A 16,867-nucleotide genomic window follows, 5' to 3' on the forward strand; every position below is an offset into this window, starting at 1 on the left:
AATACTTTCAGTAAATTCTATTAGATTGTTAAACAAAAAAAATATATAAACGGATAGATAATCAAATCGTATGGAATATGACTGAATAATGTTAATTCATAATGGAAATTTTGTATTTCTGGTTGAAAAAACAATCGAAAAACAAAACTAGGGATTAAACTGTGTAAACTCCGGTCTTCATTTGAAACAAAATGATCTCCAAAAAATAGACGACTTAAAAATAGATTTTACATTCAAGCGTACTTGTGTAGGTTTGCTATAAGACAAAATATGCCACGTAGAGGTCACGAATGCTCTCTACTTGCTGCTATGCGCAGCAGTGTTCCTACTAACTTCTGGCACAAAATCTGTAGTACGCGTGGCAAAATATGAGTGATCGACAATAGAGAATAACACAGCTTGTTGTATTGACTCTCATGCATTGAGCTTGCAGGCAAAAGCTTGATTAAAAATTGTTCTTGTTTTGAAACATTAATTGTACAAGATGGCAACTTATCATTACATCCTTTTTATTGCTTTTTTTGTCATGTGTATGACAACAGTAAAAGCATATTTCATTGCCATTGATGCCCATGCAGAAGAATGTTTCCACGACAGAGTGTCATCTGGGACAAGAATGGCTCTCACATTTGAAGTTGCAGAGGGAGGATTTCTTGACATTGATGTGAAGGTGAATATGAAAAAAATATTTTCATTACTCTTTCCTCAAGTATTTATTTGCATTCATCCTTTTTCTTTTTCAGATTGTGTAGTTATTTAACACATATTTGATTTGATTTTGTGTTCTTGTGTATTGTTAAATTTATACTTAGTCTTACTCTTCTTACTTAGAGTGAGTAACTTAGACTTATGAATTTTGTTATGAATATATTATTGATGATGATGGGGAATTGTGTGTCTGGTCAGCTGTCAGTGAAGTTTGAACGCTTTACAAAATAAAGTAGTCACTGCACTGACACTGTTGCCTTTGTTTATAACCAAAATGTTTTGTCAAATAACCCCAAACCATCATATATATTTAATATTGTTTTAACATATTCTTCAAAGATGTATGAAGTGTAATAAATATTGCATTTAAACATCTTCAAGTCGCTGTTTTAAATCAACTGTCCAGATACCATAGAACAAAATTTTTGTCTCTTTCGTATAGCCTCTGATTTGGGTAGGGTCGGCTCCTCTTGATTTGGGTGGGGTCGGCTCCTTTGATTTGGGTAGGGTCGGCTCCTTTGATTTGGGTAGGGTCGGCTCCTCTCTTTAGAGGAGCCGACCCTACCCAAATCAGAGGCTAACGAACGAAAGAGACAGAAATTTGGTCTCCAGATTGATACCACAGCCTGTCCAGACACACATTTTGGGTATAGGCCTAGACCTTATTCTTATTTCTTTAATTAATTCTTTTTTTAAAGGGGACAAAGTTGAAACTTTCCTCATCATGCCTATGACCGAGTCCAAGTCTACATTGTATATTCTCCCTTTTCCCTCCATTTGTCCCTATTTGTCATTCTTGTCTAGAGTCCAGTATCTGTATAGACGTTAATAGACCCCCTAGCTCTACTTCAAATCATAAATGAATTAAAGAATCAATGATATTCTTCCTGTAATAATTTTCTTTTTTACTTATGAAATTAATCTTTCAACCCTACACCAAAATTTTGAGGACCTCATCAAGCATTTTTTCTTTTGCCTTCATCTCTTATCTTTGTCCATAGACTGGATCTGTGTGTCGTTTATTTGTTGTTGTTGTTTTCTTTTCATTTTTTTGGTCAAACAAGGGCAAATCCCATTGAATTGGTGGACAGTCTGACAGTTTTTGAAATGTAAAGGTAGTTTGTTCCAAAGTTCAGCGGAAGCTTTGCAAAATGAGCGATGACCACAAGAAGGAGTTGACACCGAAGAAGGCACAAGGTTTAATTGTGAAGATGACCATAGACTGCATGAGGGTTTGTATTCCTGGATTAGTTCTTGCAGATAAATTGGTGCCAATTTTTTAACACAATTATAAATTAAATCCATGTAGCTGTTAAATTATGAGTAATGTGTACCCATGTTTGCCCTTCTTAACCTCAGATTTCTGGACCAGATGGTAAAGCTATTCACACAGGAGAGAGAGAGTCCAATGGTAAATACACCTTTGCAGCTCACATGGATGGAGTTTACAGATACTGCTTCAGCAATAAGATGTCAACAATGACACCTAAGATTGTTATGTTCTCCATGGATGTAGGAGACCAACCTAAAGATCAAGGAATAGAAACAGAAGGTAGGTTAATCTGGCTTGAAAATATTTTTTTTTAAATAATTTTTAAAATCCTGAAATGAGTATGCTTACATGCTCTTCTTTGAATACTGTAAAACAGTGTCTTTTTCAGGTAGTTTGATAGGTAGCCTCATACTGCCTAGCTTAGATATCTGGCTTGAAAACTTTGTTTTATGGATAATTAAATAAAATCCTGAAATGATTAAGCTTATGCTCTTCTTTGGAAGCTGTAAACAAAAATCAGGAGAGAAGACAGCCTTAACATTTTTTCTTTGTAAAAACAACATGCCTTTATTGTGAAATTGAAATAGGACTGAGGAATGCGTACTAGATGATTATGAAAGTCAACTTACAATGAGCATTTTAGACAATATGAACGTTGACTTAATACATCATTTCATCATGTGTATAATTGTATAACTTTAAAGTATTTAAATCTTTCATGTGCTGCAAAATGTTTGCTATTTGAATAGTCATCAATATTTCATTTCTTATTCATATACTTCCTAGGATTTTTTTTCTTCTCATCATATTTTGAAGGGATAGAAGTAAGATACATATTATAGTCTCTTACAAAATTCCAGATGTGATGGAGAACACAACATTTTTCTGATAAATATTTTTGTTAAATGTACATGTATGTGGCATAGTCTGCCAGATATTTGTAATAAATAATGGAATTGCCAATTTCTCTTTTATCCATCGTGTCTATGAGTCCCTGAGATTCCCTCTTTCTTGCTATTATTGATCCTACTCTCGTTTCACCTTTCTTTTCTTTCAGAGCATCAGAGCAAACTTGAAGAGATGGTGAATGAACTAGCAACAGGTCTTACAGGGGTCAAACATGAACTTGAATATATGGAAGTCAGAGAAAGGGTTCATAGATCAAGTAAGTAATCATTTAACCTAAAAACCTGTCAGTCTCTCTTCTTCTCTGTTACTTTCCATGTATATTTGTTTTTATATGTGGTGTGTGAAGACTACTTTTACTGTAAAACATAACTTTTGTAATTTTATAGATGTCTTGTAAAGATGTATGAGTATGTGGGATTGTCACATTTCATTTGCCATGAAAATGAAGTCACAATTATAGGGCATGATAAATGCTCAATTTTGCTTTAATTGTCAGCTTAACAAGGCTCATATTGACATAGAATGACAAAGATGTCACTGACTTATGACTGTCACTACTCTAATTTCTCAGACAAGTGTAACTAATTTATTTCTTCCTAAGACTCCATCCGTGGTCACAGTTAATACTTCTTGATCTTTCTTTGAATGTCAAACATTTCATTATTTTGCCCATTTCAATGTTTGCATTTTTCAACTTCATATTAATCAATTCCTCCTTTTTTTTAATTTTCATCTTTTTTCCCACTTGCAGTTAACGACAACACAAATTCCAGAGTGGTATTATGGGCATTCTTTGAGAGCTTGGTGCTGGTTGCCATGACGCTAGGACAGGTGTATTATCTTAAGAGATTCTTTGAAGTCAGGAGAGTGGTGTAGACATTATTAAGCATTACGTAGTTTTAAATATCACGGCCCATTTTCATAAAACTTTACTAGGCCTAGTGCATTTATTCTGAAAACTGTATTGTTATCCCTAGAATGTGAATGGAGAAAATGTTCATTTTCACCACAAATTGACGTCACTCAGAACAAGCTCTTTTTGGTGCTCCGGAAGATGTTTCTTTGAAATAATTGCTTTTTAGCAGAAATTAACTAATTACCTTTCCTAATTTAGATTTATTATAACAATTAACATAAAGAAATTAAGAAAATAATGTAGTTTTGAGAGTAAGATGATTACTATCACCAGCATATGTCTAAATGGTGTGTAGTTAACTAACTTAAGTTTTATGAATATGGGCCTATAGAACTGGAGATAGGGGTTATGTAGACATGAAGGTCATCTTAATTTTCTTGTCATGAAGATTAGCTTCTCTTATTACAATAGAATTGACACTGACTGTCAAGAATGAATAAGGATGTTGTTCACACATAGTGTTGTTTTTAAACTTCCAAATGACCTATAGACAATTTCTTTTGAAATACAGTTTGATGAGTACAGGTTATAAATTTTCAATGGAATGAAAAGAATTGATCATTGCTGATAGTGTGATACACACCAAGGAAATCCAACTAAAAAACTTCTTGCTGAAAATGTTGAAAAGTAGTTATCATCTGTTTAAAGCCAGAAAGGCGTTAACTCTTGTGTTAGAGTATATGAGTTAAAACATTTCTACCTCTAAACAGATGATATTTACCCTTGCCACGACATGATCATCTCATTTGATGAAACCCTAAATGAATCTAAAGTATGGCGTCTGGACTGTACCTCCATTTGTCCTCTGTAAGAAATGAATTGAACAAGGAAAACTGTTTCTAGAGAATTTCAATATTCATTTTGTTACAAAAATGGCAGTTTGATATAGACTGTAATGGTTTCATATTGTAATCACTAAAACCAAAAAAAATTAAAGTTTAGATAAATTTACAATTAAGTGTTCTTTTTGCATTGCGACTTGTTTTACCTTTGATTTTTTCCCAACTTTTTTGTGTGTTTAGAAAATTATGAATATATGTTGAAATGTTCTATAGGAATTTAAAGGTAAAGACCAGTATTGGCAACGCCCCAATTTCAAAAAATGAAATGGAAGCTCTCATTACCAATCATGTGAAAGAATATGTTTTGACTAATACATGATGATAAAAAATTTGCCGGGAAACCGCCTACTAATTCATATATTTGGTAAATTTATTTCTCTCATGGTCTGGTGAGAGAGATAGGGTAGTCCCATATACATCTTTCTGTGTATAGTGCTTGTAACTTTACGAAGAATGAGCCAAATTTCTTATCATTTTGATGATTCCGGAACCTTGCAGATGCTAGATGCTAGATGATCGACCTTTTCTGATCGATTCCACAACGTTTCTTTCACAATGCAATCGCATGACCATAACTGGTCTTTACCTTTAAAGGATACATTTTATTATTGGTAGGCAACTATACTACTATAGGGTAGAGAGATAGAGAGAAGCACATAGTCCCCTTATGTATAAAAATTATATTTATTATTATTACAGCATTGCACATGCATTTCTTTTCTTTCTTTTTTTCCTCATTGAGATGTAGGTACTACTTGAGTTAATCAGTTGGAAACTATTTGTAAAGATGTAATCATCAGGAACATAGGGAATAATTGGTTTATTGTTTAAATTAAAATCTCTTTGGATATCTTTTTCAGATTTATTTTTCTCGATCTGTTCTGCATCGGTTTCCTGTTATGTCTATTTCATCATGTTTTTGATATGTTGAATATGCTGTTTTTCAGGTTATCAAATTTGAATGTTCTTTAATTCATATTATTCTTGGAATAAAGTGTTTTTTAATGACATAAAATCATGACAGAGAAAGTATATAAAGCCATTATGGTTGAGGTGTGTTTTAAAAATAGATTCCTTTGTATTTGCAGGTATTATTCCATGAATTTCCATCTAAGTTATAGGGATAACAATAGCATGCATGGATTTAGCGATCTTACCGTTCTAAAATATGACATATTAGATGTGAATTGATTACTGTTAACCAAGGTTAACAATTTAAAAAAAAATTGTGATGTGCAATTCATCTGACAATATTTGTTTTCTTTTTCTAGTTGGGTCATTTATATATTATGTGTTTTACTTTTGGATTCTCATTGTCAACATCCATTATGTTTAATGTGTCACAATGTTTTTAGGTACAAACTTTTATTCCAGGTTGTATAACTACAATGTATGGTACCTAACCGAGTATCTGGAAATTATGTGTTCAGACAAGGATATTGCCAAGTTATTGAACACATCACCCATTCTCAAATTATATATTTCAACTTTTTTAAGATGAGGTATATATTGAGGCATGATGCAAGAATGCATACCAGTATTTAAATGTAAAGCTGGAGTTACAATGTTTATCCTCATTTCCTTTGTACAATAGCATGTGAAGGTGGATATTAATTTTTAATTTACATATTTAAATGTGAAATTTAGGTATTCTCTTGGTTTTGATACAAGTTCGTAGTTTGTTGTAATGCCTTTGTTTGGTAAGGATGGTGTTATAGTTTTGCCTTTAGGTATGAGACATGTAAGATGATCGGAATAGAACAGAATGTAATCAGTCTTGGTACAGTCAATTCAATTGGTTATACTGGTACATTTAGTTGTTACTTCTTAGTCATTTATTTTCAGTGTGCATGCGGTGATGAGAGTAGTAGGCAAGAAATACTCTATAAAGTACATTGTTATCTGTTCAGCTTTGTATATTGATAAATATTTCTCTTTCTTTTCTTTTCTTTTCTTTTGATTTTGTTTTTTGTTAAATTCTTATCAAGTTGTAAACTTTGAAATGCTCATGTATATACACATGTACATGTAAAGTTCTCTGCATTTTCCATGATTTATTAAAGACTTCTACTTTATGAAATTATCTATTATATGCCTCTTGTGTGGGTTTGTTTATACAGGGTGTCTAAAAGATACTACAATGAAATTTAAATTTTGTCCTGTTATGGTTTTATGGATTAGCATTAGTGTGTTGTTTATTTGTGTGGTGTTGAGGGGGTGGGTTAGTCCAATGTGGGTTAGTGTGTTGATGTTAGGGGTATGTTAGTAAGTTAGGTTATAGTGTTAGAAGCCATCAAAGACTGCATGTAGACATCTCATTTGGGACTCACTATGGTCCATGATAATACCCCCAGATTACTGAGACGACTTGATGGGCATTGTGTCACAAATTATTTTGACCCTAGTAATAATCATTATAAAATGAAAATGGACCAAAAAAGATTGCCAAAATATGCTGCCCATATAGAGGTAGAAACTAGAAAGTTATAGTATTTTACCCCTTGGATGTTGAGTTTATGTGTCACAGAAAATGATATAGACTGTTGCAATCTCTTTGTTATAATGTACCAATGTTAACTCTGAATAATAATTGGCCGTTAATAAAAGAAAAACATCAAAGAAGAAGTACAATAAATATGCTTATCATGAGTGATTTTTTTCTTCTTCTAAAGTGACAAGAAAATAAATGACTGTAATGTCCTTCAAGACTCTATATCCCCCGCTTCCCCTCCCCGTTGTTTTCTAAAGTCATTCTAACTTATACTTTATTTCAAAACTTACCAGCTAGCAGTTTTAAGAACAAAATTGCCATCACTTTATCAAATCAGAAATTATAATAACTTTTTGAGAATAGCCTACATGGGAAAAATAGGATCATACAGAATTATCACAAAAATAGAATTATATAAAATGCCAACCATAATTAATTAAATTACAATTACCAGAAAAATCAGATATTGGCCAAAATATAGGGTAGAAATTTAGAATAAAAAAATTTAAAAATGAGTAACAAATCAGAGCAAGAGCAGCGGCAAGTGTTTAGCAATGTAGTTTTTGACTTACCGAGCGACCATTATGAATACCGGTATTTATTTATTGCATGCGTGTGCGGTACTTTCACAACAAGGACGGTTCTGCAATTACAACTACGTGACGTTCCTCATCGTTTGACTGAATTTTGCAGCAATACCGGTGAGCAAAGAACGATTTTATGTGTTTTACTGTATAATTAATGAAAGGATGGACTCAAAATATCTTTGAAAAAGATCAGAATGCAGACCAAATGTATTTTTGGGGTATATTTTGTGTGTGTGCTCGCGTTTTTTTCCTTTTGACCGGATGGAAACAACACAGATTATAAGCTGTGGGGCAATACTGTGGACCATAGTCTATTCACACACAAAACAGTGCACTGTGCACTGTTAGAAATTCCCTCTGGAATTGTGTTGATAGGTCTATTTTTGTCATTGAATGTCATTGTCTCATATAATGATCCATAAATAGATGACTGAGTGAGTGCTATATATACTAAGTTATGATATGAATATTGAATGATGACCCGATAGTGAGTTGATTTTGTTTTCAATGCCAAAATTTAACCAAAAAGGCAAAGGTAAAGCAACAACAAAAAAGGTTTTCTCTAGCATAGCTAGCATATCACACAACTTTCAAAAGAACAAATGCGCCGACATCCAGTTGACACAGGTGAATATTCTTCTCAATGGAATGTTGCCAATCTTGCACTTACAACGGTTTCATGAAACCAGGGTGATGTGGAAGAGGTTTTTTTCAGTTTAACATCTCTTGAATTTTAACGCTGGCTCTCTTCTAACACAAAAAGAACCCTCCCATACTCCCTGCAGTCATCTTAATAATATCTCATTATCTGCCAGTGTAAAATATACTTTCAGTTCACAGGATCTCTTAATCTAAATACAAAGTTTAGGACTTGGTTTTGTAATTTACTAGCATACATGTAAGTGCAATTTTCTTAGTGATATTTAAGTATTTCATTGTTAAAATCCCAAGAGCTCTTTTTCAGTTTAAAACCTGAGCAAATTATTGCAATTAACACAAAATGTTCAACTCTGTTTTACTTTGTAGTGCCACATATAAATATTTAAACATAAACAAGAAGTAGGGTCTCAATTTGAGCCCTGCTATCATTCTAATGTTGTTCTCAACTATTAAAATTGATCATGATTTGGTCTTGGGTCATATACAGTTAAAGGTAAAGACCAGTATTGGAAACGCCCCAATTTCAAAAAATGAAATGGAAGCTCTCATTACCAATCATGTGAAAGAATATGTTTTGACTAATACATGATGATAAAAAATTAGCCGGGAAACCGCCTACTAATTCATATATTTGGTAAATTTGTTTCTCTCATGGACTGTGAGAGATATAGGGTAGTCCCATATACATCTTTCTGTGTATAGTACTTGTAACTTTATGAAGAATGGGCCAAATTTCTTATCATTTTGATGATTCCAGAACCTTGCAGATGCTAGATGCTAGATGATCGACCTTTTCTGATCGATTCCACAACGTTTCTTTCACAATGCAATTGCATGACCATAACTGGTCTTTACCTTTAAACCATAATATCTGTGACAATGTGAAAGTAAATTTTATCAAATCTATGATGCTGACTAACATGGTGTGATCTACTTTCAGGTACAACTGAGAATTGACAAGATGAGTTTTGTTGAAAGCCTGCCACCACACTGGACTAATGACAGCCTGACAAAGAAGAAGGCTCTTCTGTGTAACAAGATAGTAAGCATCCTATACAATACCTAATCTCTATAAATGATTAATCATTTGAAAATAATTAATGAGTCACTGTCTCTATTTTGATAGAGTGAAACAAGTTATAGGAGTTTTTTAACTCCCTCTGTAGCGCTATATGTGTTTAAAACATTATCATAAATGAAATTGAAAGAGTCAAATTTAGTAGTAGGCTTTGTTTCATTTTTAGATTGGGCTTAATATATTTATTGTTTCAAACCTTTAAATGGTAATCAACAGATTGTCTACACTCTACACTTTGCTTTGAAAGTTGGGAGACCTCAATTGATTTCCTAATTTTGCAAGAATAAGAAATTGATGGAGGTTTATAATCAAAGGAAAGTAGAGTCACACCTGTCTATTGAGGCTGCCCAATGGAAACAGCAAAAGTGGTCAGTGTAGACAGGTGGCCTTTTAAAGGCAGGTTTATAAAACACAAATTATTTTCTCCAGGTAGACAAAATGCATGGTCATTATAGACAGGTGGCATTTATAGAGAGGTGGCCACTAAGATAGATTTGACTGTATACCGTTAGGATATGATTCAGAATGTCTTCTGTACTTGTGATTAGTGTACTGCACTCTACATTTGTTATCTTTTGTTCTTCTATTTGAAAAAAAAAGTTTCTTTCTGTTTTTCAAACCTTTTCTTTTGTTATCATGATTTTTGCAGAAGAATCCTTTTTGCATGTCTTTGAAGACCTTTCCCACCAGCAAGCATCAAAGACTAACCAGACAACCAGGCGTCAACTTCAAGACCAGGTAAGAACAGGGCCCCATTTCACAAAACTTGTCATCAGTGACAAATGACAGTTTTTGTTATAAGCTACTGAAATCCTTGCCTCTGATTAGTTATCAGCAGATTTGTCACTGATTTTTGTCATTTGTCATTGAAAAAAGGCTTTGTGAAACACTCCCCAGGAATGTTCTCAAGAAAAGATGATCCCCTGGTGAACCTCTATCAAAAAGTTGTTTAGTATGAAAGGATTTACAGAGATCCAAGTAATATCAATTTGGTAATCTCAGACAAAATTACACATTTTGTATGTACAGTATTGTTTTTATACAAGATATAATATAAATAACAATTTAAAGTCTCACACATAGGAAATATAAGAAAAATTGCTTTTAGCTGGATGCACATTTCTACAGGTGACGGGGTTGTAGAAAAAGATGTCTGCTTAACTTGCTTGTTTTGGATACACTTGATAAAGTACCATACAAGTGTTCAAAAATTTGTACCATTATGCCTGTATTTATTAAGAAATCACATTTTCAGCAAAGTGTTCAATTGTCCCTCATTGTTTACAGGAGTGGTGTTGTGTTCAATCCAATCACACCCTTGGAGATCTTACGAGGAACCTTACAGAAGCGAATCAACAAGGATATCCATTGCATATTCCAGTATTATGCTCAGGTAGGTCTCTCGCCAATATTGTCTGCGAAACTAAATGTTCGTTATTTTATTATTAGCATTTTAAAGGATATAATTCTCTGACAAGCATTGTTTGAATGTAGGAACGTATGAATATTATATGAACTTATTTACCGGCAGTGCTTAATTTTGCATCTACACAATGCACTGTTCTTGTTAATATGTATATTAAAATCTTCAAAATTACTTAAGAGTTTTCTAGGTGGCTCTTAAAAAGAAATACATTACAAAACGAAAAATCTAGTATGTGCATTATTCTACCTAATGAAACAGGAAATGGGGAATAGGTATGAACGTAATTTAATTTTATGAAGTATTTGATCTGAGACTTCTTTATGTAAGATTCTTGGTTTTTAAGCTACATCATTTGCTATTTTTAACAATACTAATCTCGACTGTCAATTGTGAGTAGTTTGTCAGTCACCTTGGTTACCGGTATGTGTTCTCTCACTCTCTGTCTCTCTTGGATTTTTTTTCTTCATGTGCCACAACTTCAGTTTTGTACTGTAATGATGAAAATAAAACTGCATTTCAATTTCATTTCAGTTTTTCTACATGGCTGTTGAAAACATGAGAGAGAACTATGGAGCAGACAGCGTGACTGAAGAACATGTATTGACTGTCTTCAGGAACAGCTTGGAAGCGGTAAGCTGTTTAAATATTTATTATTCTTATTATTGTCACAAGAAAAAAGGAATTTTTATATGAATTTCAATTTGAAGGGAGAGTCTGCCAGATATGAGGCCCTTGCTTACAATCTAATGCATATGCATTTATCAAGATGCAGATATAGACCATCTGTGTGTGGTGGCTTGGCTTAGCACCTGCAGTCTCTATGTACCAGTACACAGTGAAGTTGAATAGTCAGTATAGAACAGTGAATCTCCTCTGATAACTTGACATGCAAGTGAATGGAGTAAATATGGATGAGGTTGTAATTTCCTGTGAGTAATGTGAGTAAATGCATAAATACTCCACATTTAAAAAAAATATTATTTACCATCGCAATTTCCACACTCTACAAGCCAAGTTCTATTCCACCCTTCTGGAGTGGAAAGAGAGACATTTAATAGGCAATATGTACAGGCACCTTGTGGTAATTACCAACTTCTCATTACCACACTATACAGGCCAAAGATCTATTCTATCCATCCGATTATCATACAGGCAAAGAAAAACAAAGGGGGACAATAGTAATGGTTACATTGTAGTAGCGACTATCTCATCTGTCCCATCCTGTACAGGCCAAAGATTTATTTCGGTCCTCTGATAAGCAGACAAGTAAAGAGAGACAGTCACCAGTAACCAAGGGAGACAAAAAAGTGGTCTTTACAGACAGGTGGTCTTCATGTACAGGTTCCTTTAGTACATGTTTCAATGAGAAACCATTTTCAAGGGAAACAAATAATGTGTCCTTTGTAGACAGGTGGTCACTAAAGCAGGTTTGACTGTAGTATTTACTATTTTCTAATGTTCACACTGTACAGGCCAAAGATCTATTCCAGCCCTCTGGGAAGCAGACGGGTAAAGAGAGACATGGATCAGGTTCTCATAAGATTAATGTCAAGATGCATCTAGATAAAATGAAGACATCAGAAGCTGTGCTCAGAAGGAATGATGATGAGGATTGTGATGAACCAGAGAGAAAGGTCAGTATTTGATCTTGATTTCAATCAAAGTTTTACAGTTTTGTAATATAATGCCTTAGTAGATAGTAGATTGTGCACACTTTTTGTTTTCCGTCTTGAAAATGTTTGCAAAGCCATATTGAAAAGTTAAAGTTAAGTGTTTACCATCTAATATTATGAATAGGGACTTTTGCATCATTATTGAGGAATACAATTGGTCCAAATAAGTTCAGAGTATTAATATTTAGATCTTGTTTTACTATTTTCAGAGATCCAAGCACAATCCAGACAACAACTCCACATTCTCACTGAGGCCACCACCAAGAATACAGACCAGAAAGGTACCTCTATACTAAACATCTTGAAGCTGGTCAGCTTATCACCTTCATCAGCTGAGAAACTACACCCAGTATTCATGTGCATTGTAACTAGAGTATGATATCATTCCATAGTTAAATAACTAATAAACTCAAATGTGATTCAGACATCATCTGTTTAGAACCAGAAGGGCATTGACCCACAGTTTTCAAAGAGTTAACACCCTCCTGGCTCCAATTAACAAGTTTGCTCCTATATTAATATTAATTACCTTCTAAAGCTTTTTATGAATTGTTGGCTATATACAGTCAAACCTGTATAGAAAGACCACCTGTCTACAAAAAACATTTTTTTGTTTCCCTTGTAAAAGGTTTCTCATTGAAATATATACTAAACGAACCTGTACTTAAAAGATGACCTGCCTATAAAAACCGCTTTTCTTGTCTCCCTTGGGTGGTCTTTATAGACAGGTTTCACTGTACATGTACGTATCCTGTTAGGGGTCTTGAGCATTCCTTGGGATGGGTGCATAAGAAATGTTGCTAAATCGCCATAATGGCAGCCTTGCTAAAGCCAGGGTAATAATCTGACAGACATGAGCGCTATACAAGAATCCACTAATATTATTATTATTATTATTTGTTTACAGAGGAAAGGGCGCCCTCCTGCACATCACCGTGACTACACGGATGTGATCACGACCTCCTCCTCTGGGAGCTATAAGAGTAACAAGGTCAAGGTAGAACCGGTCAAGAAAGAAGGACCCAAGTGGGACCCCTCCAGACTGGTCCATGGATCTAGGTTTGTCATGGGTGCCAAGGCTAACAAGTAAGATCATAGTTGATTTATTTTTGTTGTGTTCAACTTACAATTTGTGAAGGATAAAAGTAGGGAAAGATTTCTTTGTAGGTTTCTTTTGTGTAAGTTTTCATAGTTGAGAGCTCCAGAATCATATAGTTTCATAGCCTTTCATGAAAAGGAACCCAGCATGCCTGTTATATGAAAAGGATTTTAAAACAATACTGGATATAATGGGAAAATGAAAGAATAGCGATGATGAAGGTTTTAATGGTGATAATGATGACGAAGGTAATATAAAACTGTCATAGTTGAAATGTTTTTATCATTATTTGTGTTTGCTACTAGAGATAATGTTGACAGAGAATCTAGTTGAATTTTTTTGACTCCATTGTTTTTTTTTCCCTGTAATATTTGTCTCCTTTCCAGAGCTCTTGGTCTAGGTGCTACAAGAGGAAGATTATACATCAAGCATCCAGAACTATTTAAGGTAAAAATCTGTCATTCTTCTTCCAAATCAATTGATGATCATGTTATGATTAGATTGGTAGATATTTTTAAACTCGTTTTAGTCTTTAAAATTTCTTAATATGAATGATGTTGAGCATAGACTTTTTATGAATGCTGGTACCGTAAGAGTCCATACCATGAGAAAAAAAAAAAGACCTTATGGAACTCAAAAATAGTAATAGGTAACTTACATAGATAAGTTACCCCTGGCAGTTGAGGCATTTCACTGGCAAATAATGTTCCCATGGTATTCCATGAGTAGTGTTTCATGGAATAAACTGTCTTCCTCTGAAGTAGATAAACCAGGTCCCTGTTTCATGAAACTTGTTATCACCAACAAGTCCTAAATTTCTATGACAAATTTGCTCTCTGCCAATCAAATGCCACATTTTCAGTAGCTTATAACAGTTATTGTTACTTGTCATTGATAACAAGTTTCATGAAACAAGGCCCAGATGTAGTGATGATTAGTCATTTGGTCAGTAGGATATTGACTGACCTTATTTTAACAATATTTTTTAATGTAGTATGCTGGGGACCAAGATGACAAACAGTGGCTGTATGATAATCATCTCATGCCAGCGACTGGAGGAAAGGCTTACATCCTCCTACTTGAAGATGTTCTTGATTTGGCAGAGACAGAAGAGTATAAGTAAGTCAAAAGTTGAAAATTTTCCTTTGCACACCCCCCCCCCCCCTTCAGGATTAATGCAGGTGTCATTTGTAAGACGCACCTTTTGACCCCCGGGGATGGTGCATCATGGTTGCGTCATGTTCCCCAAAATCGCGACGCACAGTACCGTCATGGCCGCAAAATGTCCGTCACAATACTGACCCATATGTGCGTCATAGTAAGTCACTTTACCACGTTGCGTCATTTGGTGTGTCAATGGGACCGTCACTTTCTCCAAGCAGAAGTGTTTCTCAAATGTGCGTCATTGGCTAGTCATTTTCATGAAATGGTGTGTCATATGTTTGACTCAAATGTGCGTCGATGGAATGTAATGGTGTGTCACTTTCTGTGACGGAAGGTGCGTCATGGTATCAAAATGTACGACTCACATCGTTACAATGACGCACCATTCCCGGGGGTCAAGAGGTGCGTCTTACAAATGACAAGTGCATAATGACATTTAATGCTTTGAAGGTAATGTACACTGTTGATAAATTTAAGAGCTGTGAAATCCTAATAAGCAGGCAAATAAGGATACCATTTCTATCCTGAACACTGTATTAATATTTGCCCCAATGTTAAAATTGGCTATGTTATGTATTGTAGAAGATCCCCATGTACTTTGTTCTTGATAAGTCACAAAATTCTGATTACAGGATATGTAACTTTCCCTCTTTCTTAGGTGAAGTCTCATTTTGGGCAACATGAAAAATAGGAATTTCTATTCCTAGGCTATCATGAGTAATGTTAATAAAAGCAATGCATACTGTAATTTTTGTTAGATAACACTTTAACCCTATACCTTTTTGTTGTAACAAGAAATTATTTGAGTTTGATTTGCATTACATATTGACCATACATTGATTTAAAATGTATACCATTTCCCTTTTACCCTTTCTTTTTCTTACCCACTGTACACTTGATACCACTTTTCTTCACTTTATTCCTTCACCCCCCCCCCCTCCCCTCCCCCTCACCCCAAACAGAGAATGTGGAAGTCTAGCGCTAGAGGAGCTTCAAACATTCAATGTTCCACCTGAGATCTTGGAGAAGATGAGACGCTACATGGAAACGCATCGCACAGATTGTGATGGTAGCAACAATAGCAGTGATATCAATGAAAATTAACGAATGAAAGTCTCCTTTTCGAGCTGATGTTTATTTGGTTCAATATTTCTCTATTTTCTGCTTGAATGGGGAACTTATAAGGTATGTGTAGTTAAAAACATAAGATTACGTGATGCCCTCAACAACTACGCTTTCACATTTTGTTCATGTAAGGCGATTCCATGCCATGTTTCCTATTAGACATATGACATTTATCCAGTTCGTTTTATCCAAAAATGAAAGTCATTTATCAGGATCATTGACTCTTGTCTTTTCCTGGTATCACTTACATTATTACATGGTCATAATTTATTAAGATATTTTTCACCCTGGGATGAAATAAATGTGAAAAATACCTATTTCAGGACACATTGAACAGAATCTCCCATAAGAGGAACTTGGGTCCTCTTTTCTCAAATCTGTGACATAAAAGTATGCATGCAATTGACCACTGGCTGATTTGTACATATTTCCCATGTAGGGATATCTATCCATTAGTTTTACAACTGGGTATTCAACTTACAAGGACCATCAGCTTTCAGAAATCCTTCCTACAGGTTTTTTTTTTTTCTTCCAATGGGGGGGGGGCATGTTTATTTAGTTATGTAGAAGTATAGAGAAGAAATTCCTTGTTGGAAAATGTAAAATATATTGTGCAATTTATGTGTAATAGCAGTTTCACTTACTGCTACCGTTATTTAATATATTATATTGTTGCTATGTGGATTGTATCAACTATCAAAGCACAAAGGACATTCCAGTTTCCTGTTTCAGTTTTTATTTTTGTACTGCTGTGCCATAATCACTTTGAATAAAATAATAAACATACCGGTAAACATTATTTAAAAACTGAAATGAGGGGGTTAGAGATTGGATTAGACATTAAGCCAAGATAATCATGATTATCAACTTTAAGAAGAGTATATTTTCATAAGCAAACAAAATGTAAATGCTTCCA

The 16,867-nt window shown here is 34.3% G+C and overlaps 2 protein-coding genes across 2 annotated transcripts; both read left to right on the forward strand.

Moving 5' to 3' along the window:
• Positions 1–429: 429 nt before the first annotated feature.
• LOC115919145 (transmembrane emp24 domain-containing protein 2-like) lies at positions 430–4,246 on the forward strand. The gene is made up of 4 exons (XM_030972075.1): positions 430–670; positions 2,068–2,260; positions 3,039–3,146; positions 3,642–4,246. Exons 1-4 carry the CDS (start codon positions 485–487, stop codon positions 3,764–3,766), a joined length of 612 nt encoding a protein of 203 aa, XP_030827935.1. The 5' UTR covers positions 430–484; the 3' UTR covers positions 3,767–4,246.
• Positions 4,247–7,729: 3,483 nt separating this feature from the next.
• LOC584430 (deoxynucleotidyltransferase terminal-interacting protein 1) lies at positions 7,730–16,462 on the forward strand. The gene is made up of 11 exons (XM_030972092.1): positions 7,730–7,840; positions 9,327–9,428; positions 10,114–10,202; positions 10,752–10,857; positions 11,422–11,520; positions 12,363–12,524; positions 12,773–12,844; positions 13,471–13,649; positions 14,049–14,109; positions 14,657–14,781; positions 15,789–16,462. Exons 2-11 carry the CDS (start codon positions 9,348–9,350, stop codon positions 15,928–15,930), a joined length of 1,116 nt encoding a protein of 371 aa, XP_030827952.1. The 5' UTR covers positions 7,730–7,840; positions 9,327–9,347; the 3' UTR covers positions 15,931–16,462.
• Positions 16,463–16,867: the final 405 nt, after the last annotated feature.

The sequence above is a fragment of the Strongylocentrotus purpuratus genome, unplaced genomic scaffold, assembly GCF_000002235.5.
Source record: "Strongylocentrotus purpuratus isolate Spur 01 unplaced genomic scaffold, Spur_5.0 spur5_contig_862, whole genome shotgun sequence".
Classification (NCBI taxonomy): Eukaryota; Metazoa; Echinodermata; class Echinoidea; order Camarodonta; family Strongylocentrotidae; genus Strongylocentrotus; species Strongylocentrotus purpuratus.